The sequence below is a fragment of the Hevea brasiliensis genome, chromosome 4 (assembly GCF_030052815.1).
Source record: "Hevea brasiliensis isolate MT/VB/25A 57/8 chromosome 4, ASM3005281v1, whole genome shotgun sequence".
Taxonomy (NCBI): domain Eukaryota; kingdom Viridiplantae; phylum Streptophyta; class Magnoliopsida; order Malpighiales; family Euphorbiaceae; genus Hevea; species Hevea brasiliensis.
This window is the reverse complement of record NC_079496.1, coordinates 75697410-75719843: the sequence shown is the minus strand read 5'-3', so window position 1 is coordinate 75719843 and position 22434 is coordinate 75697410. Positions and strand designations below refer to the sequence as shown.

The following is a 22434-nucleotide window of genomic DNA, read 5'->3' as shown; positions in this document are numbered from 1 at the left end:
TTGTAAGCTTCGGAAGTCTCTTTACGGCTTGAAACAAAGTCTTAGGGCCTAGTTTGGGAGATTTAGTGAAGCAGTACAGGAATTTAGTATGCAAAAGAGTAAGTGTGATCACTCAGTATTTTATAGGCAATCTGAGACTGGTCTAATTCTCCTGGTAATCTATGTGGATGACATTGTCATCACTGGGAGTGACTCTGCAGGTATTTCATCTCTTAAAACCTTCCTCCAAACTCAATTTCAGACTGAAGACTTGGGATTGTTAAAGTATTTCTTGGGTATTGAAGTTATGAGAAGTAAGAAGGGTATTTTCTTATCTCAAAGAAAATATGTCCTTGATTTATTGACAGAGACAGAAAAATTAGGTGCTAAGCCTTGTAGTGCACCAATGACTCCAAATTTACAACTGTTAGCAAGGGATAGTGAGTTGTTTAAAGATCCAGAGAGATACAGGAGATTGGTAGGAAAATTGAACTACCTTACAGTCACTCTTCCTGACATTGCTTATGCCGTTAGTGTGGTAAGTCAATTTATGTCTTCCCCAACTGTTGCTCATTGGGAAGCCTTGGGACAAATCTTGTGTTATCTGAAAGGCGCTCCAGGAAGAGGTTTGTTATATGGTAACCATGGGCATTTGAATGTTGAATGTTTTTCAGATGCTGACTGGGCTGGATCTAAGGTTGACAGGAGGTCAACTACTGGATATTGCGTTTTTTTTGGAGGAAATTTGGTGTCTTAGAGAAGCAAGAAGCAGAGTTTAGTTTCTCGATCTAGTACTAAATCCGAATGCAAAGCCATGGCACAATCAGTATGTGAGGTAATGTGAATACTTCAATTACTAGATGAGACAGGTTTTAAAACCTCCTTGTCTGCAAAATTGTGGTATAATAATCTAGCTGCTCTCCATATTGCTTCTAATCCGGTGTTTCATGAGCGGACCAAACATATTGAGATTGATTGTCACTTTGTTCATGAAAATATTCAACAACAGATCATCTCAACAAGATACATCAAAATTGGAGAGCAGTTAGGAGATATTTTCACAAAAGCTCTGAATGGAGCTAGGATTGACTACATTTGTAACAAGTTGGGCATGATTAACATCTATGCTCCAACTTGAGGGGGAGTGTTACAGATAGTCAATTACTATATTATTTCTCTGTATATTCTGTATCCTGTATTCCTATTTAGAATTTCTTCCTATTTAGAATTTCTTCCTAATTAGTAAAACACAATTATAGGAATCAATTGTATATATATACTCATGTACAGATTAATTGAAATTAAGGAGAATCATCTCTTTCTACAATTTTCAACTCTATTATCTTTCATTTAGTTATTAAATGGGTAATTCACAATATCCCCTTTGAGGTTTGTCAAACTACGAGAGCTGATATCTCCTTATGTAAAACCTCATTAAGTTGTCCTATTGGTTTCTCTCACATAATCAAAGAATCCTTCCATCCTCAAAAAGCAAGCATTTAAACATTAGTAAAATATTAAAAAAAAAAAAAAAAAAAAAAAAAAACTCTACAGTGGGCCCGTTAATGATATCCATCATCCATATTTGCACCAATCCATTCCAATATTTTAACTTGCCTCACATGGAAACTAAACTACTTATCCACGTATCTTGTACATGTACCAATCTGTTTCATTTGTTGCTTTTCTGCATATAATATTTCGTTGTTGATTATTGGTGAGACCACAATAAATATTGGGAAATGGTGAAATATAGGATGGCCAGATATATATTGTTCTTGCCATTGATTTTCGAATGACACGCAAAAGAAAAATGGAGGATTGGGAAATAATGGACAGAAAATCCACAGGCAGGAACCTATTGGGATGGCATTCTAGGTAGAAGAACCCACTAACAATGATAAGAGAATGGATCAAGGCCCAAAACAGATGCCCTGGTGGAAGTGTGGAAGGTTTATTCGAGGAGAAACAGGGTTCCAGAAACAGAATTGGAGGCAGTCAATTACAGGAGAACAGGGGCATGAGACAGAAGGAAAAACTATAAAAGGGGGACTACTCCATAAGGATGGCATGCTTACCTCTATGTTTTAGAGAATAGTCCAGCAAAGAAGCTTGGGGGAAATTCTGATTTGAGAATTTTACTTGTGCCTTGTTGAATTGTTCTTTTCTCTGTAATTGAACTATTCAGCTCATTCAGCAGCCATCTTATCTACTTGAGCCAATTGAATTACAATTTACTCTTTCCTTCCCATTAAGATTCTTTACTCGACCAAATTGGTCCGAACTGCTGCTTGAATGACACACACACACAAACAGAATCCAGAGTGGGAACAGAGGAGAAGAATCTCGGAGTCACTGATGACAGGGTAGCCAAACTCCGTTTGGACAATGAACAGCTCCACAATAAACTTGCTGCTATAGGTCTTTTGACCACCATAGCCTGAGGAAAAGATAGATGAAGGGGATTCTGCCACCCATTCAACTGTTGTTCCCGCCACTCAATCACTGCCAACATAAAAAGTTACACCTCCCACTACCCTCACAACCAAACAAGTTGAGTTACCCACCTTTCGTGGTTCTGATGCTCTAGCAACCAATACTTTGAAATTCATCAAACACGTCCTGATCTGAAAGTTCCTCTTGCCCTTGTTTGCATGGAAGGCGGCACACTGTACTGGTTGCACGGGCTAAAACAGCATAAACCACCCATCAGTTGGGAACAGCTCTCAGAAGCATTAGTGGTTCGCAATGGGAATGATTCAATTATGAACCCTTTTGAGAGGTTGGCGGCCATTAAACAAGCGGGCTCCATATACAAATTCATTAACCTGTTTGTCGCCTCTACCATGGATTTAAATCGCAGTGGCTAATATGAGCAGTGTTGATGTGTTAAGAATGATGGACCGAAATCCACAACCTTTAAGAATCTACCATAGAAAGAATTATAGATAGAAGAATGACTCTAGAAGAGGACAGCTGGAAGGGAATCAAATGGAGGATATGTATTTAGAGGAATTTGCGAGTGACACTCCACATGGCCCTTGAACCAATATTGCAACACCTCTCCAGCTATAAATAAGAGTTTATCAGCAGATACAAGCATTTTGGATTTTTTCTTGTATTTCGGCAATAGCTGGACTAACTTGAGCTACTTTGGGATTTTCTCTCGTCTTTGTTATTTCTCTTTGTTTTCTTTTTTTCTAGAAGAGGGAAGAGTCATTTTGTTGCTAAGATTATATCAGTGTAATTTGGATATTAATTACAGTGAAATCAATATTAAACTTCTCTCATTTTGGATCTGTTCTATTTGTGTTCCTAACTCTTTATCATTTTTGGTCCGACCTGCCAGATTCCTTAAATCCCATGCCCAAAACTCGAAAGAGGGACGAGTTGATCAGGAAGAGAGGAACATGACTAAAATAGAGGAACTCATAGTAGCCATGCAACTGGAACAGGAAAAGAGGATGGAATCATATCAATAGGCACAAGAGCAACGTTTCTCTAGATTGGAAAATATGTTTGTTTCATTGGCTTGTGGAAAAACAAATATGGCTGAAAGTGAAACTTCTTCTCAGTCACCAACTATGGGTACTATTCCCAATATCCAACCAATGGCGTAAACAATGGTTGTAAAACAGCCATCTATGAATGTTAAAAAAGTTGAACTCCTATAAAGTTGGTAGGGATTGATGTTGTTCTGGGTGTATCCTGGCTAGCCACTTTTGGTAACATAAAACTTAATTATTGGACCTTATCTATGACCTTGTCCCTTCTTAATCAACAAATTACACTCGCCAGCCCTCCCTCTCTCCAATAGACTCTAGTTTCTATCCACATACTGATCAAGACCTCAGATATTAACTACTGTGCTCCATTATGGGAGTGTTCCACTTTTGATGTCTCCTCTGTAACCCGTCCTCAACTTTCATCAACCGAAACCCAACAATTCAATCACCTAATAAGCAAATTCCCACGTGTCTTCCACAAACCCCTCACTTTGCCCCCAAACCATCCTTATGATCACACCATTCCTTTAAAACCCAACTTTGGCCTGTTAACACTTGATTGTCACAACTTGAATAAAGCAACAATCCTAGATAAATATCCAACACAGGTGATTCAGGAGTTACTAGATGAGCTTCATGGAGGGGCATATTTGTCCAAAATTGACTTAACATCTGGGTATCACCAAATTCAAGTCACCAAACCAGATATTCACAAGACCACCTTATGGAATCACTCTAGCCACCATGAATTTGTGGTCAAGCCCTTCGGTCTAACAAATGCACTAGCATCAGCAACAAAGAATGATTTGTTCCAGCCATTCCTTCACAGCTTTATATATATATATATATATATATATATTTTTTTTTTTTTCTTTTTTTTTTTTTTTTTTTCCTTTACGATATTTTGATTTACAATTGTTCTTGGACTGACCATTTGCTTCACTGGCAAACTTTGGAGCTTTTACAGCAAAACCAAGCAAATGAGAAGAAATGCTCCTTGGGCCGGACCTCCATCGATTATTTGGGCCATGTTATATATATATATATATATATATATTTTGTTTTTTTTTTTTTTTTTTTTTCCCTTGACGACATTTTGATTTACAATTGTTCTTGGACTGACCATTTGCTTCACTGGCAAACTTTGGAGCTTTTACAGCAAAACCAAGCAAATGAGAAGAAATGCTCCTTGGGCCGGACCTCCATCGATTATTTGGGCCATGTTATTTCAACCTTAGGTGTACAAATGGACCCCTCTAAAATCTCGGCACTATTAAGCATAGTTACCTAATTCGTTGCACCCCCATCCAAACCATGAATTGGTACTCACATATTAGAACGCTGTACTTTAGGGTTCCAAAATGCTTGGTTACATGTTGTTGAGATTAGAGAGAATTGAAGAATTTCTTGATGTATTTCATAGTGTTACAATAATTCAAATTTATACACAAAGGCTAGAGCCTTAATAGGAAAGAAAATAAAAGCTAATAAATATAAATATCTCTAATATCACTAATGCACTAATTAAGGGATTCTAACACTTCCCCCTCAAGTTGGCTCATCTATGTTGCACATGCCCAACTTGCAAACCAAGATATGAAACACCCTAAAACTTAACCCCTTAGTGAACACATCAGCTAATTGATCTTTCGAACCAACGTAAGAGACACTTAAAGAACCATCCACAATTTTTTTTTTTTATGAAGCGTCTGTCAACCTCTATATGCTTGGTCCGATCATGCTGAACTAGATTATTAACTATATTGATTGCAGCTTAGTTATCACAAAACAAAAACAAACCATTAGCTTCAAACAATTTTAATTCTTGCATCAACTTCCGTAACCACAATAATTCACAGATACCTTGAGCCATTGCCCCGAATTCAACTTCTGCACTGGATCTAACTGTCACATTTTGCTTCTTACTTCTTCAAATGACTAGATTACCACCAACAAAAGTACAATATCCTGATATCGATTTCCCATCATCAAGAGACCCAGCCCAATCTACATCTGTAAAGGCTTTAATCTGAAGGTGTTCATACTTTAAGAAAAGAAGTCGTTTCCCAGGTGTAGATTTTAAGTATCGCAAGATGCAAAAAACCACCTCCAAATAAGATTCACGAGGATCATGCATATACTAGCTCCAAGATATACTTTCTTTGAGAAATAAAGATTCCCTTATCTGATTTGGCAACCTCTATTCCAAGAAAGTACTTGAGTCTTCCCAAATCTTTGATTTCAAACTCCTGTGCTACGCGCTCCTTTAAAAGAGTCATTTCTTCCTTATCGTCACTAGTTATCACAATATCATCCACATAGACAATAAGTAGTGTGATTTTGCCTCTACGATGCCTCATGAACAAGGTATGATCAGCATTGCTTTGGCAGTATCCAAAGGAGATCATCGCTTTACTGAACCTATCAAACCATGCTCTAGGTGACTATTTTAGACCATACAAAGCCTTTTTCAATCTGCAAACTTTCCCTATGATCTTCTCATCCTCAAACCCTGGAGGAATTTCAATATACACTTCTTCTTCCAAGTCACCATGTAGAAAGGCATTTTTAACATCAAATTGCTGCAAGTCTCACTCAGAATTCGCTGCACATGGCAACAGAATTCTGATGGTATTCATTTTAACAACAGGAGCAAAGGTCTCTTGGTAATCTATTCCGTATGTTTGTGTGAAGCCTTTTGCTACCAGTCTGGCCTTATACCTCTCAATTGAACCATTTGCTCTATGCTTTACAGTGAACACCCACTTGCATCCAACTTGCTTCTTTTCCAGTGGGAGAATAACCAGTTCCCATGTCTCATTCTTTTCCAAAGCTTTCATCTCCTCCACCATAGCTGCCCTCCATTTTGGATCGAGGCAATCTTTCTTCTAATCTTGTGGGATAGAGACAAAGGAAACAGACAGTAGAAAGGCTCTGTAGGATGGGGACAAAGAATTATAGGAGATGAAATTAGAAATGGGATGTTTAGTACAGGTCCTAACACATTTTCGAAGAGCAATAGGAATATCAAGATCATTATCAGAAGAAAGAAGAACAGACTGAGAATCAAAATTAGACTCATCAAGAGCCAAAGGAGATTCATCACATATCTCAAGATGTCCAAGAATTAATCCAAGGATTCCAGTTGATCAGTAGTCTCCTGCTCGATGGCTATATCTATCTTGTTTCGCCGAGTATATGATCTCAAATCTGGCCTTTTCAGTCTTTCTTGAGATTTAGGTGACTCTTCCTGAGTATCATTGTTAGGTACAGGCTCTAAACCCAAATTCTCCCCCTGAAATTGAAGGTTAGGAGAGGATGAGGATGAAGGAAAATACACCTCTTCCTTCCTATACTCCCCCTGAAGAGGTGGATGGAAATAAGATTCAGATTTCCTAAAGGTAACATCCATACTCACAAAATATTTCCGTGAAAGAGGATGATAACACCTATATCCCTTCTGAGTACTAGAATAACTAACAAAAACACATTTCAGGGCTCGAGGTTCTAATTTCCCACTATTAAGCTTATGAACAAAGCAAACACAACCAAATACCTTTGGAGGAATGGTATATAAATTTTTACCCTGCAAAACCTCTAAAGGACTCTTAAACTCCAATGTCCGAAAAGGCTTCCTGTTAATAAGATATGCAGCAGAAAGAATAGCATTCCTTCAGTAAGGTTTAGGAACATTCATGGTAAACATAAGAGAACTAGCAACCTCGAATAAGTGTCTATTTTTTCTCTTAGATACCCCATTTTGTGAACTAGTATTAACACAACAAGTCTGATGTAAAATTTCATGTGTCTTCAAATACTCCTGAAAGACTCCATTCATATATTCTGTACCATTATCAATTCTCAATATTTTAACATGAGCATCAAACTGTGTACTAATCATTTTATGGAACTGCTGGAAACAAGAGAAAACTTTATTTTTCCCTTTCATCAAATATACCCAAGTTAACCTATTACAACAATCAATAAAGGTCACAAACCATCTGTAACTGATAAAGACACAGTTTGAGTAGGCCCCCATACATCAGAATGGATAGTCATAAAAGGAACTGAAGTCTTATTATTTATTGCAGGATAAGATTGTCTAGTATGTTTAGCAAACTCACAAGTATCACATACTAACAATTCAATTTTGCATTGTTTAAACAGAAAAGGATAAAGTTTTTCTAACACAGTAAATGAAGGATGTCCTAGCCTCCTATGCCATATGATAATTTGTTCCTCAGCACCCATAGATTGCCCCAACATGGACTAGCAAACATAATCATTCAAGAGATATAGCCCATCTTGCAGTCTACCACTGACAATCGCTCTCTCTCTCTCGTCAATTCCTGAAATACACAGTGAGTTGGGAAAAATTCAATTTTGCAGTTTAGAGCTTTTGTTATTGAGCTGACAGACATGAGGTTAATAGGAAAGCTAGGCACGTGTAAAACAGAACTAAAACTTATATTAGGAGTGCATTTAACAGAACCTATTCCAGAAACACTAGATAAGGATCCATCTGTAGTGCGGATTTTTTTTTTTCCTGAACATGGAGAATAGGATATGAATTTATTTGAAGAATCTGTCATATGCTTGTTTGCTCCAGAATCTATAACCCAAAAAGAATTATTAAGATTGGCAAGAAAAGCATTACCTGAGTTGACGAAGTTAAAAGAGGCAACTGTGGTGGATTGCGATTCAAGCTATGATAGCAAACGCCTTAGAGTCTGTACCTCTTCATTGGAAAACATCCCAGTGGTGGTAGTATCTTCAGACAGATTCACAGCTTCATATACATTAGCTTGTGGTCTAGTAGGGCCCATCCTTTTTCCTCCACGCCCTTTAGTGGGGCATCCATGCAGTTTCCAACAGTTTTCCCTAGTATACTGGTTTTTTCCACAATAGTCACAATGTAGTTGATCCTTATCTGATAAACCATATGACTGTTCACGTGAGGAATAAGCAACTAGCCCTGCCTTATCAACAGACATAGAATGAATCATGGCACTCCTCCTACTCTCTTCCTGCTGAACATAAGAGTATGTCTGCGTTAAGGTAGGTAAAGGATCCTTCCCAAGCACTTGGACCCTAATTTGATCATATTCCACATTCAACCCAGCAAGAAAATCATAGATCCGCTCTTTCTCAACTAATTTCTTAAATTTAACTGCATCATCAGGACATGAGGCCTGAAAGTCCTAGTAAAAGTCCAGTTCCTGCCATAGACCACTTAATTCTGCATAATATTGAGCAATAGTTAGCTCACCCTGTTTCACACCATGAACCTTGTTTCGAAGTTCATGCACTTGTGCATCGTTCCCAACTTGAGAATAGATCTGAGAAACTGCACTCCAAATGGCAGCTGTACTATTCAACAGTAAATACCCACAAGCTATATGTGGTTGCATGGAATTGATAAGCTATGACATGATAAGAGAATTTTCTAACTCCCAGTGACTGTAGGTAAAAGCAAACTTTTCTGATTTTTGCTTATCTCCAGTAAGATAACCCTACAACCCTCTAGCTTTAATAAAAAGAAGACACGATCTAGACCATGCAAGGTAATTTGTCCCATCAAGCTTTACGGGGCTAATAATTAATGAGGGATTTTCAGTTATAGTAGTGATTTTCCCTTCAACTACTAATTTTTTGCATCAGACATGATTCAGAGAACTGATTAAAAGAAACAATAGGCAAAAAAATAAATACTCAAAAACAAAATTGCAAACCAAGAGATAGGAATGGGCTGGGTAGAGACGCAATACACTAGGAATGTCATCCAAAAAAAGTGCGGCTGGAAAAACTAACTAAAAATAGGCTCACGCGCCAGCGCGTGTACACGAGGCAGAAACCTTCTGTCGACGAGACTCCAAACAAGGATCGGCAACGAGGTTATCTTCCTTCCTAGAGGGGCGGTGACAACTACCTCCCTTGACATACCCGCTTTCAAGGCTTACCCACACAAACCCTAACTATTTCTCAATGTTCTCTCTTTACGGAAAAAAAAAAATTTAATTTCCAGATAAAATGGCTAAAGCTCTGATACCATGATTAGAGAGAATTGAAGAATTTTTTGATGTATTTCAATGTGTTACAATGATTCAAATTTATACACAACGGCTAGAGCCTTAATAGGAAAGAAAATAAAAGCTAATAAATACAAATATCTCTAATATCACTAATTTACATTCTAATTTGCAGCTAATGCACTAATTAAGGGATTCTAACGCGTGTCCTAGTTCGCCGAAATAGGGGTTCTGCTTGTTCCATGGCAACAACAAAGAAAAAAAAAGGGGGCAAATGAAAGGATGCAAGCTTAGGACTATTATGGAATAGATTATGACTTTATGAGCCTCTGATTTTTTTTTTCTGTTTTAATGGATTAGGTGGTAGAAAATCTTGAATTCTAAAAAACATGCAATAAATATTTTTAATTACTTTATTAATAAAAATATGGTATCTTTTAGAAAATATAAATATTATTAAAAGTTAAATAATGTTTATATTATGTTTAAAAAATTGTCATACTAATTAACTTTTAATGTTTTATAAGCATATTATATTAAATAAAATTAAAAAAATAAATTATGCAGCAAAAATATAATTTACATAATAAATATAATTGATACATCATGAATCAAATTAATATACCAATTAAGCCACGCCACACAACCCCCCCCCCTCCCCCCCCAAAAACATACCTATATTTCATTGAGTCATGTACTGTGTACCACATACTCGTACATGACTAGTGAGTACCGCATATTAAGTAACAATAGTCTTTAGATGGCCTACACCCAAATCCACAAGGTACATCTGCGGGTTCTTAGGCTTGACTAGTTATTATTGGTGCTTCATATCCGACTATGGCACTCTGGCCCGTCCTCTTACAAATATGATCAAGAAAGAAGCCCAACTTTCTTTTACTTTGATTACCCAAGCCCAGGATGCCTTTTATTTCTCCAACAAGCTTTGGTCTCAGTTCTCACACTGCCTAATTTTTCCAATAGATTTGTCGAGTCAAACACCTCCAAGCAAGGCATTAAAGTCGTCCTCACCCAAGATAAGATAAAAAACTCATCACCTATTTTAGAAAGGCTTTATTACATATCTCTAAGTTTGCGTATTTCACATCCCTCAAACATCCATTCAGTGCCAAAACGGTGGGAAAAGTGTTTACTCGAGAGATCATTCACTTGCATGGTATTCCAAAGTCTATATTCAACAATAAAGATCCCATCTTTATAAGCATTTTCCAGGCATAATTGTTTAGGCTTATGGGAACACAACTCAAGTTGGGCTCAGTTTATCACCCACACTTAGACAAGTAGACTGAGGTGTTAGATAGGACTTTGGAGCAATATCTTCGATGCTTTGTCTTCAACCAACCTCGCTCTTGGAATACTAGAACAATATGACCTTTCACTTTGTAATGCAGGATGTTAAGATAGAATTTAGGATTATTTTCATTATAAAATTAGGAAATTTAGAGTTCTTGTTTAGGATTTTATTCTAACTAGGTATTATTTCCAAATTTATCTAATTTAGTATCCTAATTAGATTCAAATTAGGATTTCTATTTCTAATTGATTAGGATTGTGAATTCTATAAATAGGACATAGGTTTTTATTATTATTAGCTTAAACTTTGATATGATTGTTATTTGAGCATGATACAATTGACAATTAGTTCTCTTTTCCTTGAGGATTTGTTTCTTTCCTCTACCTTTGTTCTTTTTGGTGCTACATCACTATGCCATTTTTGTAAACCAGAGTGGATGCAGTGGTTCATGCTCTGGCAGATAGAGATGAGACTCTTCAACAACTGAAATACAATCTCACCCACGCCCAATCACAAATGGTTACCCAAGCCAACAAGCATTGACAGGAACTTCATTTGGATGTTGGAGAAAAAGTGCTTCTTAAATTACATCCATATTGTTAACAAATTGTCTCTTCGCAAGTCAACTTAAGACTCACTCCATAGTATTATGGACCATTTGTCGTCATTCGGAAAATTGGCATTGTAGCATCTAGCCTCTAGTTACCTTGATCCTCCAAAATCCATCTTGTGTTTCACATTTTGCAACTTCGGAAGTGGTAGGTGATCATCCTCTCCTCTCTGCCCTGCCACCAGAATTAGTAGTGGATGACCCTATTCCGACACTCCCCGAAGCAATTCTTAACATGCAAGTTATTACCAAGGGCAATGAGCAAGTAGTCTGGGTTTTAGCTCAATGGGTTGGTAGGCCAGTTGAAGATGCGTCTTGGGTGGATATTGGTGCTTTTAAAGGCCAATTTCCTTAATTCAGCCTTGAGAACAAGGCTGATTCTTTAGAGGTTGGCAATGATAAGAGTAGGATCAAGGCCCAAAATAAAAGCCTCAGTGGAAGGTTTATTGAGGGAGAAATAAGAAGGATCCAGAATCAAAATTGGTAGGGTAGTCTGTTACAGGAGAGCAATGGTATGTGACAGAAGGAAAAAGCTTACCTTTCTGTTTTAGAGAATAGTCTAGTTAAAAAGCTTGGGGAGAAATTTTTGACCAACAAGGGATTTAGGATTTATCTTTTGCCTTGTTAAATTGTTCTTTTCTTTGTAATTGAACAATTAAGCTCACTCAGCTGCCATTTCATACATTTCTGAGTTAATTGAATTTTAATTTACTCCTCCATCCCATTAACAACACATTCTCCATGCGCCCTTCTAGCAACACCTGTCAATTGGATTTTACTTCTTCCTCTATCTCTTTAGAGAGATAAATCATTTTAGGATAAATCACCTGTATATAAATAGAAGCATGTACAAAGAATTTCAGATATGAAAAATACAGAGATTTCTCTCAAATCCATTAGTTCCATCAGATTACATATTTATAAACAAATCTCCTATAATTACCCCATTTAATTAGGAATATAAATCCTACATTAATTAGGAATCGAAAACCTATACTAATCAGAAATACATATCATCTTCTAAATATGAATAAATAAAATTTATATGGACTTTTGCATAGCCTCCCTCTTAAAATGGAGAATGGAATCTCATAAATTCCAACATTCCCCCTTGATGAGATTCTCCTTAGAAGACTACGACAGGTCTAGCGATCCATCAGGCTCAAACGCAAAGTAACAGTACTACACCAAATTCAGAAACACCTAAACAAAGGTTCAAACACCAAAAACAAACCCTCGCCAAAGCCAACGGCAAGGAAACATCAGCACAAAACCTCTCCAAAGCCAATCCTAGCAAGGAAACACCAAAACAGTAGGTGAATCTTTATCGAAACAGCCCACATGGTTGCTGTCCAAACTTCAAGAAACCTTCAAAAGGATTATCAAATGGTAACCCACCAACACAAACAACGACCGCCAGTGTCCTTAGAAGAATTGCAGCAATAGAAAACAAAGAAACAAAATCCCAACCTCAACCAACAGAGAAGCAACACTAAGAGGCACCAAAACTCAAAACAGCAAGGAATTTAAGAATTGTAGTGACCAATCACCACAAAATTGAAAAGCGAGCTCTGATAGTGAGTCTTGAAAGCCAAAACTTGCTAAACCACCCAAATTAGAGAGCCAAGAAAATCCAGAAATAGGTCTGGAGCACTTAGAACCCAAAATACTCAGAAGTAAAAGCAAACCCACAGCTCTAACAATAAAACAGCTACCCAATATTTCACCAAATACCAGTACCCAATCCTTAGCAAAGCAAATACCCCAACTAAAGAAAACTCAAATAAAAAGAAAAAAGTTCTCAAAATAGAACCTAGTTGCCCAAAACTAAACCTTGCCCGAACCTGAGGTAGAGCATCTGAAAATACCTCGGACCAAACAATAGCTCCTATATCTAGACTAAGGATGTCAGGGCAATGTCCAGAGAAGAAGTTGGTGATGCAAACTCTGGCAGACATGCCACCACTCGCCAGTGCATGGCATAGGGCGAAAAACAGTTTCTACTCATGTGGGCCACGCACTATAGCTTCGATCAATGAAGTTGGTGGTTGCGGTCGCCGATGGTCTATGGTCCTCGTTGGGTGGGCCGTGAGATAAAGAAATCACCCTAGAAAGGTAGGGGTGAGCAGATTTTGGTTCAAACCGAAAAACTGAACCGAACTGAATCAATCCGGTTCAATCAATTCAGTCTTAAAATTCAATCGGTTCGGTTCGGTTTTAGTTATAAAAATTTCGGTTATTTCGGTTCGGTTGGGAAAAACTTTTGAAGGAAAAAAAAATCGGTTAAACCAAACTGAACCGAATAGTAATTTTATATATTCAAATCGAACCAAATCAAACCCAATTGATTTTTGAATTAATTTATTTTTATGAGAAATTTATTAATTATATTTAATTTTTTATATATAAATTATTTAATTTCATTGATTAATGGTTATTAGGTTCAAACCAAAATCAAAATTAGACTAAATAACTTGAAAATCAAGTCTAAATTAAAAAATCAATCAAAAATCAAAACCGATCGGTTTGAACCGAACCGAACCAGAATAGAGCGATTCGGTTCGATTCGATTTTTTCATCTATTTCGATTCGGTTCGGTTTTTAAAATATGTAATTTAGATTTCATAATTTAATTTGGTTCGTTTTAAACCGAATGCTCACCCCTTTCTAGGTGACCTAGAGTTGCAAGGGGTAAGGACAAACAAAGTTCAAAACTACAAAGGGTAGAGAATTTTAGGCTCTTATATTCATAGTTAACTCACACCGAACCGACCAATTGAACGAGTGAACCGGCTCTCAAACCGGTCCAGGTTTATAATTGAACAAAATAAGGAAGTGATCTGATGTTGAATCAGTGTGATTGGTTGACTTGGCCAGTTCAATTATTCAATTAACTCTTTTTTTCCTTTTTTAGTGTTGGTATAGAGAATTGAACTCAAAATCTCATAAAAAATCTTTAAAATTAAAATCAATTGAGCTAGTTTGGTAGTTATGTGTTTTGGCATTTCAATATATTTATTTTTTAACATATACTTTACATTTCATAAATATTAAAAAGAGAATTATACATTTATAAAAAATTTTATACATTATATTACTTGAATACTTTTATATAAAATTTAAAACACTATTAAAATTTATTAAATATAACTTAATAAATGTTAAATTTTTATTTTAAATAATTAAAATTTAATTTATTTATTTTATATTAATAGGTGTTATATTTAATTAATTTTTAATTAATTTATATATACTTACTTTATTTTTAATGACGCACTGGTTGAACCATTGATCCATTAGTTGAACTACTGACTCATTTACTTGGTCCCTTCATATGATCAACCTTCGGGCCAAGTTTATTAACATTCCTTGTATTAGCTTCTCAACAAGGAGGCTTAAAAATAGGGGAGAAAATCAACTAGAAACTGGATAGAAAACCCACAAGAAACAAACCATGCTCTGATATCATGTCAAAATTTAAGAATTAGAAGTAAAAAGAAAGAGGAGAAATAAATCAAAGGCTACATCTTTATTCTCATTAATTCTACAAAATAAAAGACTACATATTTATAAACAAATCTCCTAATAAAAGATTACATATTTAATTAGGAATATAATTCCTACCTATTTAGGAATATAAATCCTACATTAATTAAAAATATAAATCCTATAAAAACTAGGAATGCATAAAATCTACTAATTAGGAATAGATAAAATTTATACGGACTTTCCATAACAATTCCCTTAAAATGGAACATGGAATCTCATCAATTCCAACAACTTGAAAACCTAAAGGAAGGACTACATTGTTTAATATAATATAATGTCAAGGACCACTTAGAGAGTTTTTAAAAAATGCGGGACCAACTCATGTACTTTGACAAACCACGCAAGGGGTTCTTTAAATTACCCTAATTAAATTGTTTAGTCAAAGCAAGGAAAATATCCACCAAGAACTTGTTGCCAGGCTATAAAAGATCATTAAAATTCCTTGGATGAAATTATAAGCCTAATCCATTTGACATGAAAAAAATGAGCAAATTTACTTCTTTCAAATCAATGAATCTTGCAAACAAAATTGGCCCAATTCAAAAGACTGAGCTTCACATCCTATGCATGGAACTTTATAATATACCTGGTGCAGGGTTTGTAGTGTGACAACAGGAGCATCTCACACTTGTTGCACCACGTGAATACATCAACCATGTCCGACAACCTAAACAAATAAGTTGTGCCATTTCCATCCCTGCAAGTGTACCGTAGAAAACTTAGTCTATCAAATCAAGTTTTTTCATTATAACATTTCTATCATCTACATTTTAGATTAAAGTTCTTGCATCAAAACATAAATATGATTATAACTAAAGTAGTATACATAATAGTTTGATAACATTTAATTAGTCATCAATTATAAAAAATACCATCATGTACCATAATTATTTAGAATTAATAGTAAGCATGTTTTTGATAAATGTCGATAGTGATAACTTTGTGCAACTATTTAAAAAGTGTCCAACAATTAGTAGGTGCTAGGAAAGGGTTTGAAAAAAAGAGTTCAAAATCAACCATTGTTAAAGAAGAGGCAAAAAATATGAAGTTCTTGTAAGTCAAAACATTCTCGGGAAAAAACCAAAAAGAGTAAGTGATACAGTATTGAAAGAAGACTCAACTTAGGAATTATAGAATTAGGAGATTTGGAGTTCTATTATTTAGGAATTCTATCATATTAGGTTTATTATTTTTGTTGAGATTAGAGAGAATTGAAGAATTTCTTGATGTATTTCATAGTGTTACAATGATTCAAATTTATACATAAAGGCTATAGCCTTAATAGGAAAGAAAATAAAAGCTAATAAATACAAATATCCCTAATATCACTAATTTACATTCTAATTTATAGCTAATGCACTAATTAAGGGATTTTAACACATTCTAATTTACAGCTAATGCACTAATTAAGGGATTTCAACACTCTCCCTCAAGTTGGTTCATGTACGTTGCATATGCCGAACTTGCAAACTAGGATATGAAACACCTTACAACTTAACCCCTTAGTGAACACATCAGCTAATTGATCTTTCGAACCTACGTAAAAGACACTTAAGGAACCATCCACAATTTTTTCTTTTATGAAGTGTCTATCAATCTCTATATGCTTGATCCGATCATGCTGAACTGGATTATGAACTATACTGATTGCAGCTTTGTTATCACAGAACAAAAACAAACCATTAGCTTCAAACAATTTTAATTCTTCCATCAACTTCCGTAACCACAATAACTCACAGATACCTTGAGCCAGTACCCTGAATTTGGCTTCTGCACTAGATCTAGCTGTCACATTTTGCTTCTTACTTCTCCAGGTGACTAGATTACCACCAACAAAGGTACAGTATCCTGATGTTAATCTCCTATCATCAAGAGACCCAGCCCAATCTAAATCTGTAAAGGCTTTAATCTGAAGGTGACCATGCTTTGAGAAAAGAAGTCATTTTCCACGTGTAGATTTTAGGTATCGCAAGATGCGGAAAACAACCTCCAAATGAGATTCACGAGGATCATCCATATACTGGCTCACTAGACCAACTGCATATGATATGTCCGGTCTAATGTGCGAAAGATAAATTAATTTGCCAACCAACCTCTGATATCTCCCTAAATCCACTAATTTTCCAACTCCAGCTTGCAATTTATGATTGGCCTCAATACGAGACTCTGCCGGTTTACAGCCCAGCATTCCTGTTTCTTTCAACAGATCCAAGATATACTTTCTCTGAGAAATAAAGATTCTCTTATCTGATCTGACAACCTCTATTCGAAGAAAGTACTTGAGCATTCCCAAATCTTTGATTCCAAACTCCTGTGCTACGCGCTCCTTTAAAAGAGCCATTTCTTCCTTATCGTCACCAGTTACCACAATATCATCCACATAAATAATAAGTAGTGTAATTTTGCCTCTACGATGCCTCATAAATAAGGTATGATCAGCATTGCTTTGGCAGTTTCCAAAAGAGATCATCACTTTACTGAACCTATCAAACCATGCTCTAGGTGACTGTTTTAGACCATACAAAGCCTTTTTCAATCTGCAAACTTTTCCTCTGGTCTTCTCATCCTCAAACCCTAGAGGAATTTCCATATACACTTCTTCTTCCAAGTAACCATGTAAAAAGGCATTTTTAACATCAAACTGCTGCAAGTCCCACTCAAGATTTGCTGCACATGAGAACAGAATTCTGATGGTATTCATTTTAGCAACAGGTGCAAAGGTCTCTTGCTAATCTACTCCGCACGTCTGTGTGAAGCCTTTTACTACCAGTCTGGCCTTATACCTATCAGTTGAACCATCTGCTCTATGCTTCACAGTGAACACCCACTTGCATCCAACTGGATTTTTTTCCAGTGGGAGAGTAACCAGTTCCAATGTCTCATTCTTTGCCAAAGCTTTCATCTCCTCCACCATAGCTGCCCTCCATTTTGGATCGAGGCAAGCTTTCTTCCAATCCTGTGGGATAGAGACAGAGGAAATAGACAATAGAAAGGCTCTGTAGGATGGAGCCAGATAATTATAGGAGATGAAATTAGAAATTAGATGTTTAGTACAGGTCCTAACACCTTTCCAGAGAGCAATAGGAAAATCAAGATCATTATCAGAAGAAAGAAGAACAGACTGAGAATCAAAATTAGACTCATCAGGAGTCAAAGGAGACTCATCACATACCTTAAGATGTCCAGGAATTGAATCCAGGGATTCCGGTTGATCAGCAGTCTCCTGCTCAATGGCTATATCTGTCTTCTTTCGTCAAGTATATGATCTCAAATCTGTACTTTTCAGTCTTTCTCGAGATTTAGGTGACTCTTCCTGAGTTTCATTGTTAGGTATAAGCTCTAAACCCAGATTCTCCCCCTGAAATTGAAGGTTGAGAGAGGATGAGGATGAAGGAAAATACACCTCTTCCTTCTTATGCTCCCCCTAAAGAGGTGGACGGAAATAAGATTCAGATTCCCTGAAGGTAACGTCCATACTCACAAAATATTTTCGTGAAGGAGGATGACAACACCTATATCCCTTCTGAGTGCTAGAATAACCAACAAAAACACATTTCAGGGCTCAGGGTTCTAATTTCCCACTATTAAGCTTATGAACAAAGCAAACACAACTAAATACCTTTAGAGGAATAGTATATGAATTTTTACCCTGCAAAACCTCTAAAGGACTCTTAAACTCCAATGTCCGAAGAGGCATCCTGTTAATAAGATATGCAGCAGAAAGAATAGCATGCCCACAGTAATGTTTAGGAACATTCATGGTAAATATAAGAGACCTAACAACCTCAAGTAAGTGTCTATTTTTTCTCTCAAATACCCCATTTTGTGAACTAGTATTAACACAACAAGTCTGATGTAAAATCTCATGTGCCTTCAAATACTCCTAAAATACTCCATTCATATATTTTGTACCATTATCAGTTTTCAATATTTTAACATGAGCATCAAACTATGTACTAATCATTTCATGAAACTGCTGAAAATAAGAGAAAACTTAATTTTTCCCTTTTATTAAATATACCCAAGTTAACCTATTGCAACAATCAATAAAGGTCACAAACCATCTGTAACCCGATAAAAACACAGTCATAAAAGGAACTGAAGCCTTATTATTTATTGCAGGATAAGATTGTCTAGGATGTTTAGCAAACTCACAAGCATCACATACTAACAATTCAGTTTTGCATTATTTAAAGAGGAAATGATAAAGATTTTCTAACACAGTAAATGAAGGATGTCCTAGTCTCCTATGCCACATGATAATTTGTTCCTCAGCACCCATAGATTGCCCCAACATGGCCTAGCTAACATAATCATTCAAGAGATATAGCCCATCTTGCAGTCTACTACTGCCAATCGTTCTCCCTGTCGTCAATTCCTGAAAAATACAGTGAGTTGGAAAAAAATTCAATTTTGCAGTTTAGAGTTTTTGTGATTGAACTGACAAACAAGAGGTTAATAGGAAAGCTAGGCACATGTAAAACAGAACTAAGACTTATATTATGGATGCATTTAACAGAACCTGTTCCAGAAACACTAGATAAGGATCCATCCGCAGTGCAGACTTTTTCTTTTCCCGAACATGGAGAATAGGATATGAATTTATTTGAAGAGCCTGTCATATGCTTGTTTGCTCTAGAATCTATAACCCAAAAAGAATTAATAAGATTGGCAAGAAAAGCATTACCTGAGTTGACGAAGTTAGAAGAGGCAACTGTGGTGAATTGCGATTCAAGTTGTGATAGCAAACGCCTTAGAGTTTGTACCTCTTCATTGAAAAACATCTCAGTGGTGGTAGTATCTTCAGACAGATTCACAGCCTCAGATACATTAGCTTATGGTCTAGTAAGGCTCATCCTTTTTCCTCCACGCCCTTTAGTGGGGCGTCCATGCAATTTCCAACAGTGTTCCTTAGTATGCCGGCTTTTTCCACAATAGTCACAATGTAGTTGATCCTTATCTAATGAACCATGTGACTATTCACGTGAGGAATTAGCAACTAGCATTGCCTTCTCAACAGACATAGAATGAATCATGGCACTCCTCCTGCTCTCTTCTTGCTAAACATAAGAGTATGTCTGTCTTAAGGTAGGTAAAGGATCCTTCCCAAGCACTTGGACCCTAATTTGATCATATTCCATATTCAACCCAGCAAGAAAATCATAGATCCGCTCTTTCTCAACCAACTTCTGAAATTTAATAGCATCTTCAAGATATGAGGCCTGAAAGTCCTGGTAAAAGTCCAGTTCCTACCATAGACCACTCAATTCTACATAATATTGAGCAATAATTAGCTCGCCCTGTTTCATACCATGAACCTTCTTTCGAAGCTCATACACTTGTGCATCATTCCCAACATGAGAATAGGTCTGAGAAACTGCACTCCAAATGGCAGCTGCACTATTCAACAATAAATACCTACGAGATATATGTGATTGCATGGAATTGATAAGCCATGACATAATAAGAGAATTTTCTGACTCCCATTGACTGTAGGTAGAAGCAGACTTTTCTGGTTTTTGCTTATCTCCAGTAAGATAACCCTGCAACCCTCTAACTTGAATAAAAAGGAGACACGATCTAGAGCATGCAAGGTAATTTGTCCCATTAAGCTTTACGGGACTAATAATTAATGAGGGATTTTCACTTGTAGTAGTCATTTTCCCTTCAACTATTGAATTTTTTGCATCAGACATGATTCAGAGAACTGATTAAAAGAAACAGTAGGCAAAAGACAAATACCCAAAAACAAAATTGCAAACCAAGAGATAGGAATTGGCTGGGCAGAGGCGCGGTACACTAGGGATGTTGTCGAAAAAAAACCGACTAGGAACAGGCTCACTCCCCGGCGCATGTACACAAGGTGGAAACCTTCTGTCGGCACGTGGGATCATGCACCTCATCGGATGGCGGCAAGAATCCACGCAAGGACCAGCAACGAGGTTCTCTTCCTTCCCAAAGGGGCGGTGACAACTACCTATCTCAACAAACCCGCTTTCAAGGCTTACCCACACAAACCCTAACTATTTCTCACTGTTTTCTCTCTGCAAAAAAAATTGCCCGATAAAATGGCTAAAGCTCTGATACTATGTTGAGACTAGAGAGAATTGAAGAATTTCTTGATGTATTTCACAGTGTTACAATGATTCAAATTTATACACAAAGGCTATAGCCTTATAGGAAAAAAAATAAAAGCTAATAAATACAAATATCCCTAATATCACTAATTTACATTCTAATTTACAGCTAATGCACTAATTAAGGGATTTTAACACATTCTAATTTACGGCTAATGCACTAATTAAGGGATTCCAACAATTTTCCTAGTTTGAGTTTGTTTAGTTTTCCTAATTTGTTTTGATATAGTATTCCTAATTAGTTATTAATAGGACTAGTTGACAAACCATAAATACTTACGAGAATTTGTTTTGGTTTCTATATGCTTTGAGAACTTGTTTCTCACCTTCTAATTCCCATAACTCTACTTAGTCTACATCACTCAAAAGCTAATGCAAGATCCCATTAGAAGTTTTCTTAATAAAATAAAAGATCTCTTCCAAAATTAACTTGTTCCTTTTTTACTACATTATGTTAACATCTTAACAGTGTTTTACACATGCACGATAATTTTTTTTTAGATTGATTGTACTAAAAGGTTCAACAATAAGGATAAGTTTGATAAACTGGAACCAAAATTTTATATAATTAAAGAGTCATTATATTATAATCATGATTGCATTGTTTGGTCAACTTTTTAACCTAAAATGGAATACATAATTAAAAATGTATTACCCACTATTTTAGTAATTACAATGGTGATTAAAAATGTTATACAGAAAAATTTAATGACACAAAACATGGTAAAAAAATGTCTTGGTCAAGTTTCTCAAACTTGTTTTTGCAATTCAAAGTAAATAATTATGGCTTTAACATCTTTGCCAATACTTTTTCTTTTTAATTTCCTTTTCTTGCAATAAGTATCATCACTTTATCAATAACTTAACTTTATAAATTTTATTAAGTAATTAAATGGTTCATTTCAAATGCACTCCATGTCATTCCTTTCCTCATCCTATAACATTCTCCATTGCATTCATTACATTCTAAGTCCAAACATGACATATGGCATTTACATCTGATTGCTTTGTTGTTTCCTTTCTTTTTCTTTTTCTCCACAGCTATAATGTTCACAACAAACACCAAAGAAGGCATTTGGCGATGCATTTCCATCTATTTTCATAATTGGTACAATAAAAATTTTAGAACAAGTTAAAAGAACAAAGCATTGTATACTACATTTTCAAATTTTCATAAATCATTCCAAGCTATAAGAATAAAGAACCATCACATGTCCAACTTCCCCTGTAGGTCTTCATTTCAAATAGCACCTTTCTCATTTGTTTTCCAGTTTTCCAGTTTTCCCCAAACCAAGCATGGTAAAGAAAA

At 36.0% G+C, this 22434-nt stretch overlaps 1 protein-coding gene and 1 long non-coding RNA gene across 3 annotated transcripts in view; both read right to left on the bottom strand.

Moving 5' to 3' along the window:
* The window catches only part of LOC110660561 (protein LSD1), a 46320-nt gene that overhangs the window by 7720 nt on the left and 16166 nt on the right, over positions 1-22434 (bottom strand). For both annotated transcript variants that reach the window (XM_021818908.2, XM_021818907.2), the window contains exon 4: positions 15575-15685. In XM_021818908.2, coding sequence (XP_021674600.1) covers positions 15575-15685 — 111 coding nt within the window. The remainder of the gene's footprint in view (positions 1-15574; positions 15686-22434) is intronic.
* Positions 1014-15568, bottom strand: LOC131179285 (uncharacterized). The gene is made up of 2 exons (XR_009148259.1): positions 11978-15568; positions 1014-2057 (listed from the first exon to the last, which is right to left on the bottom strand). It is a non-coding gene; the product is annotated as an uncharacterized LOC131179285 (long non-coding RNA).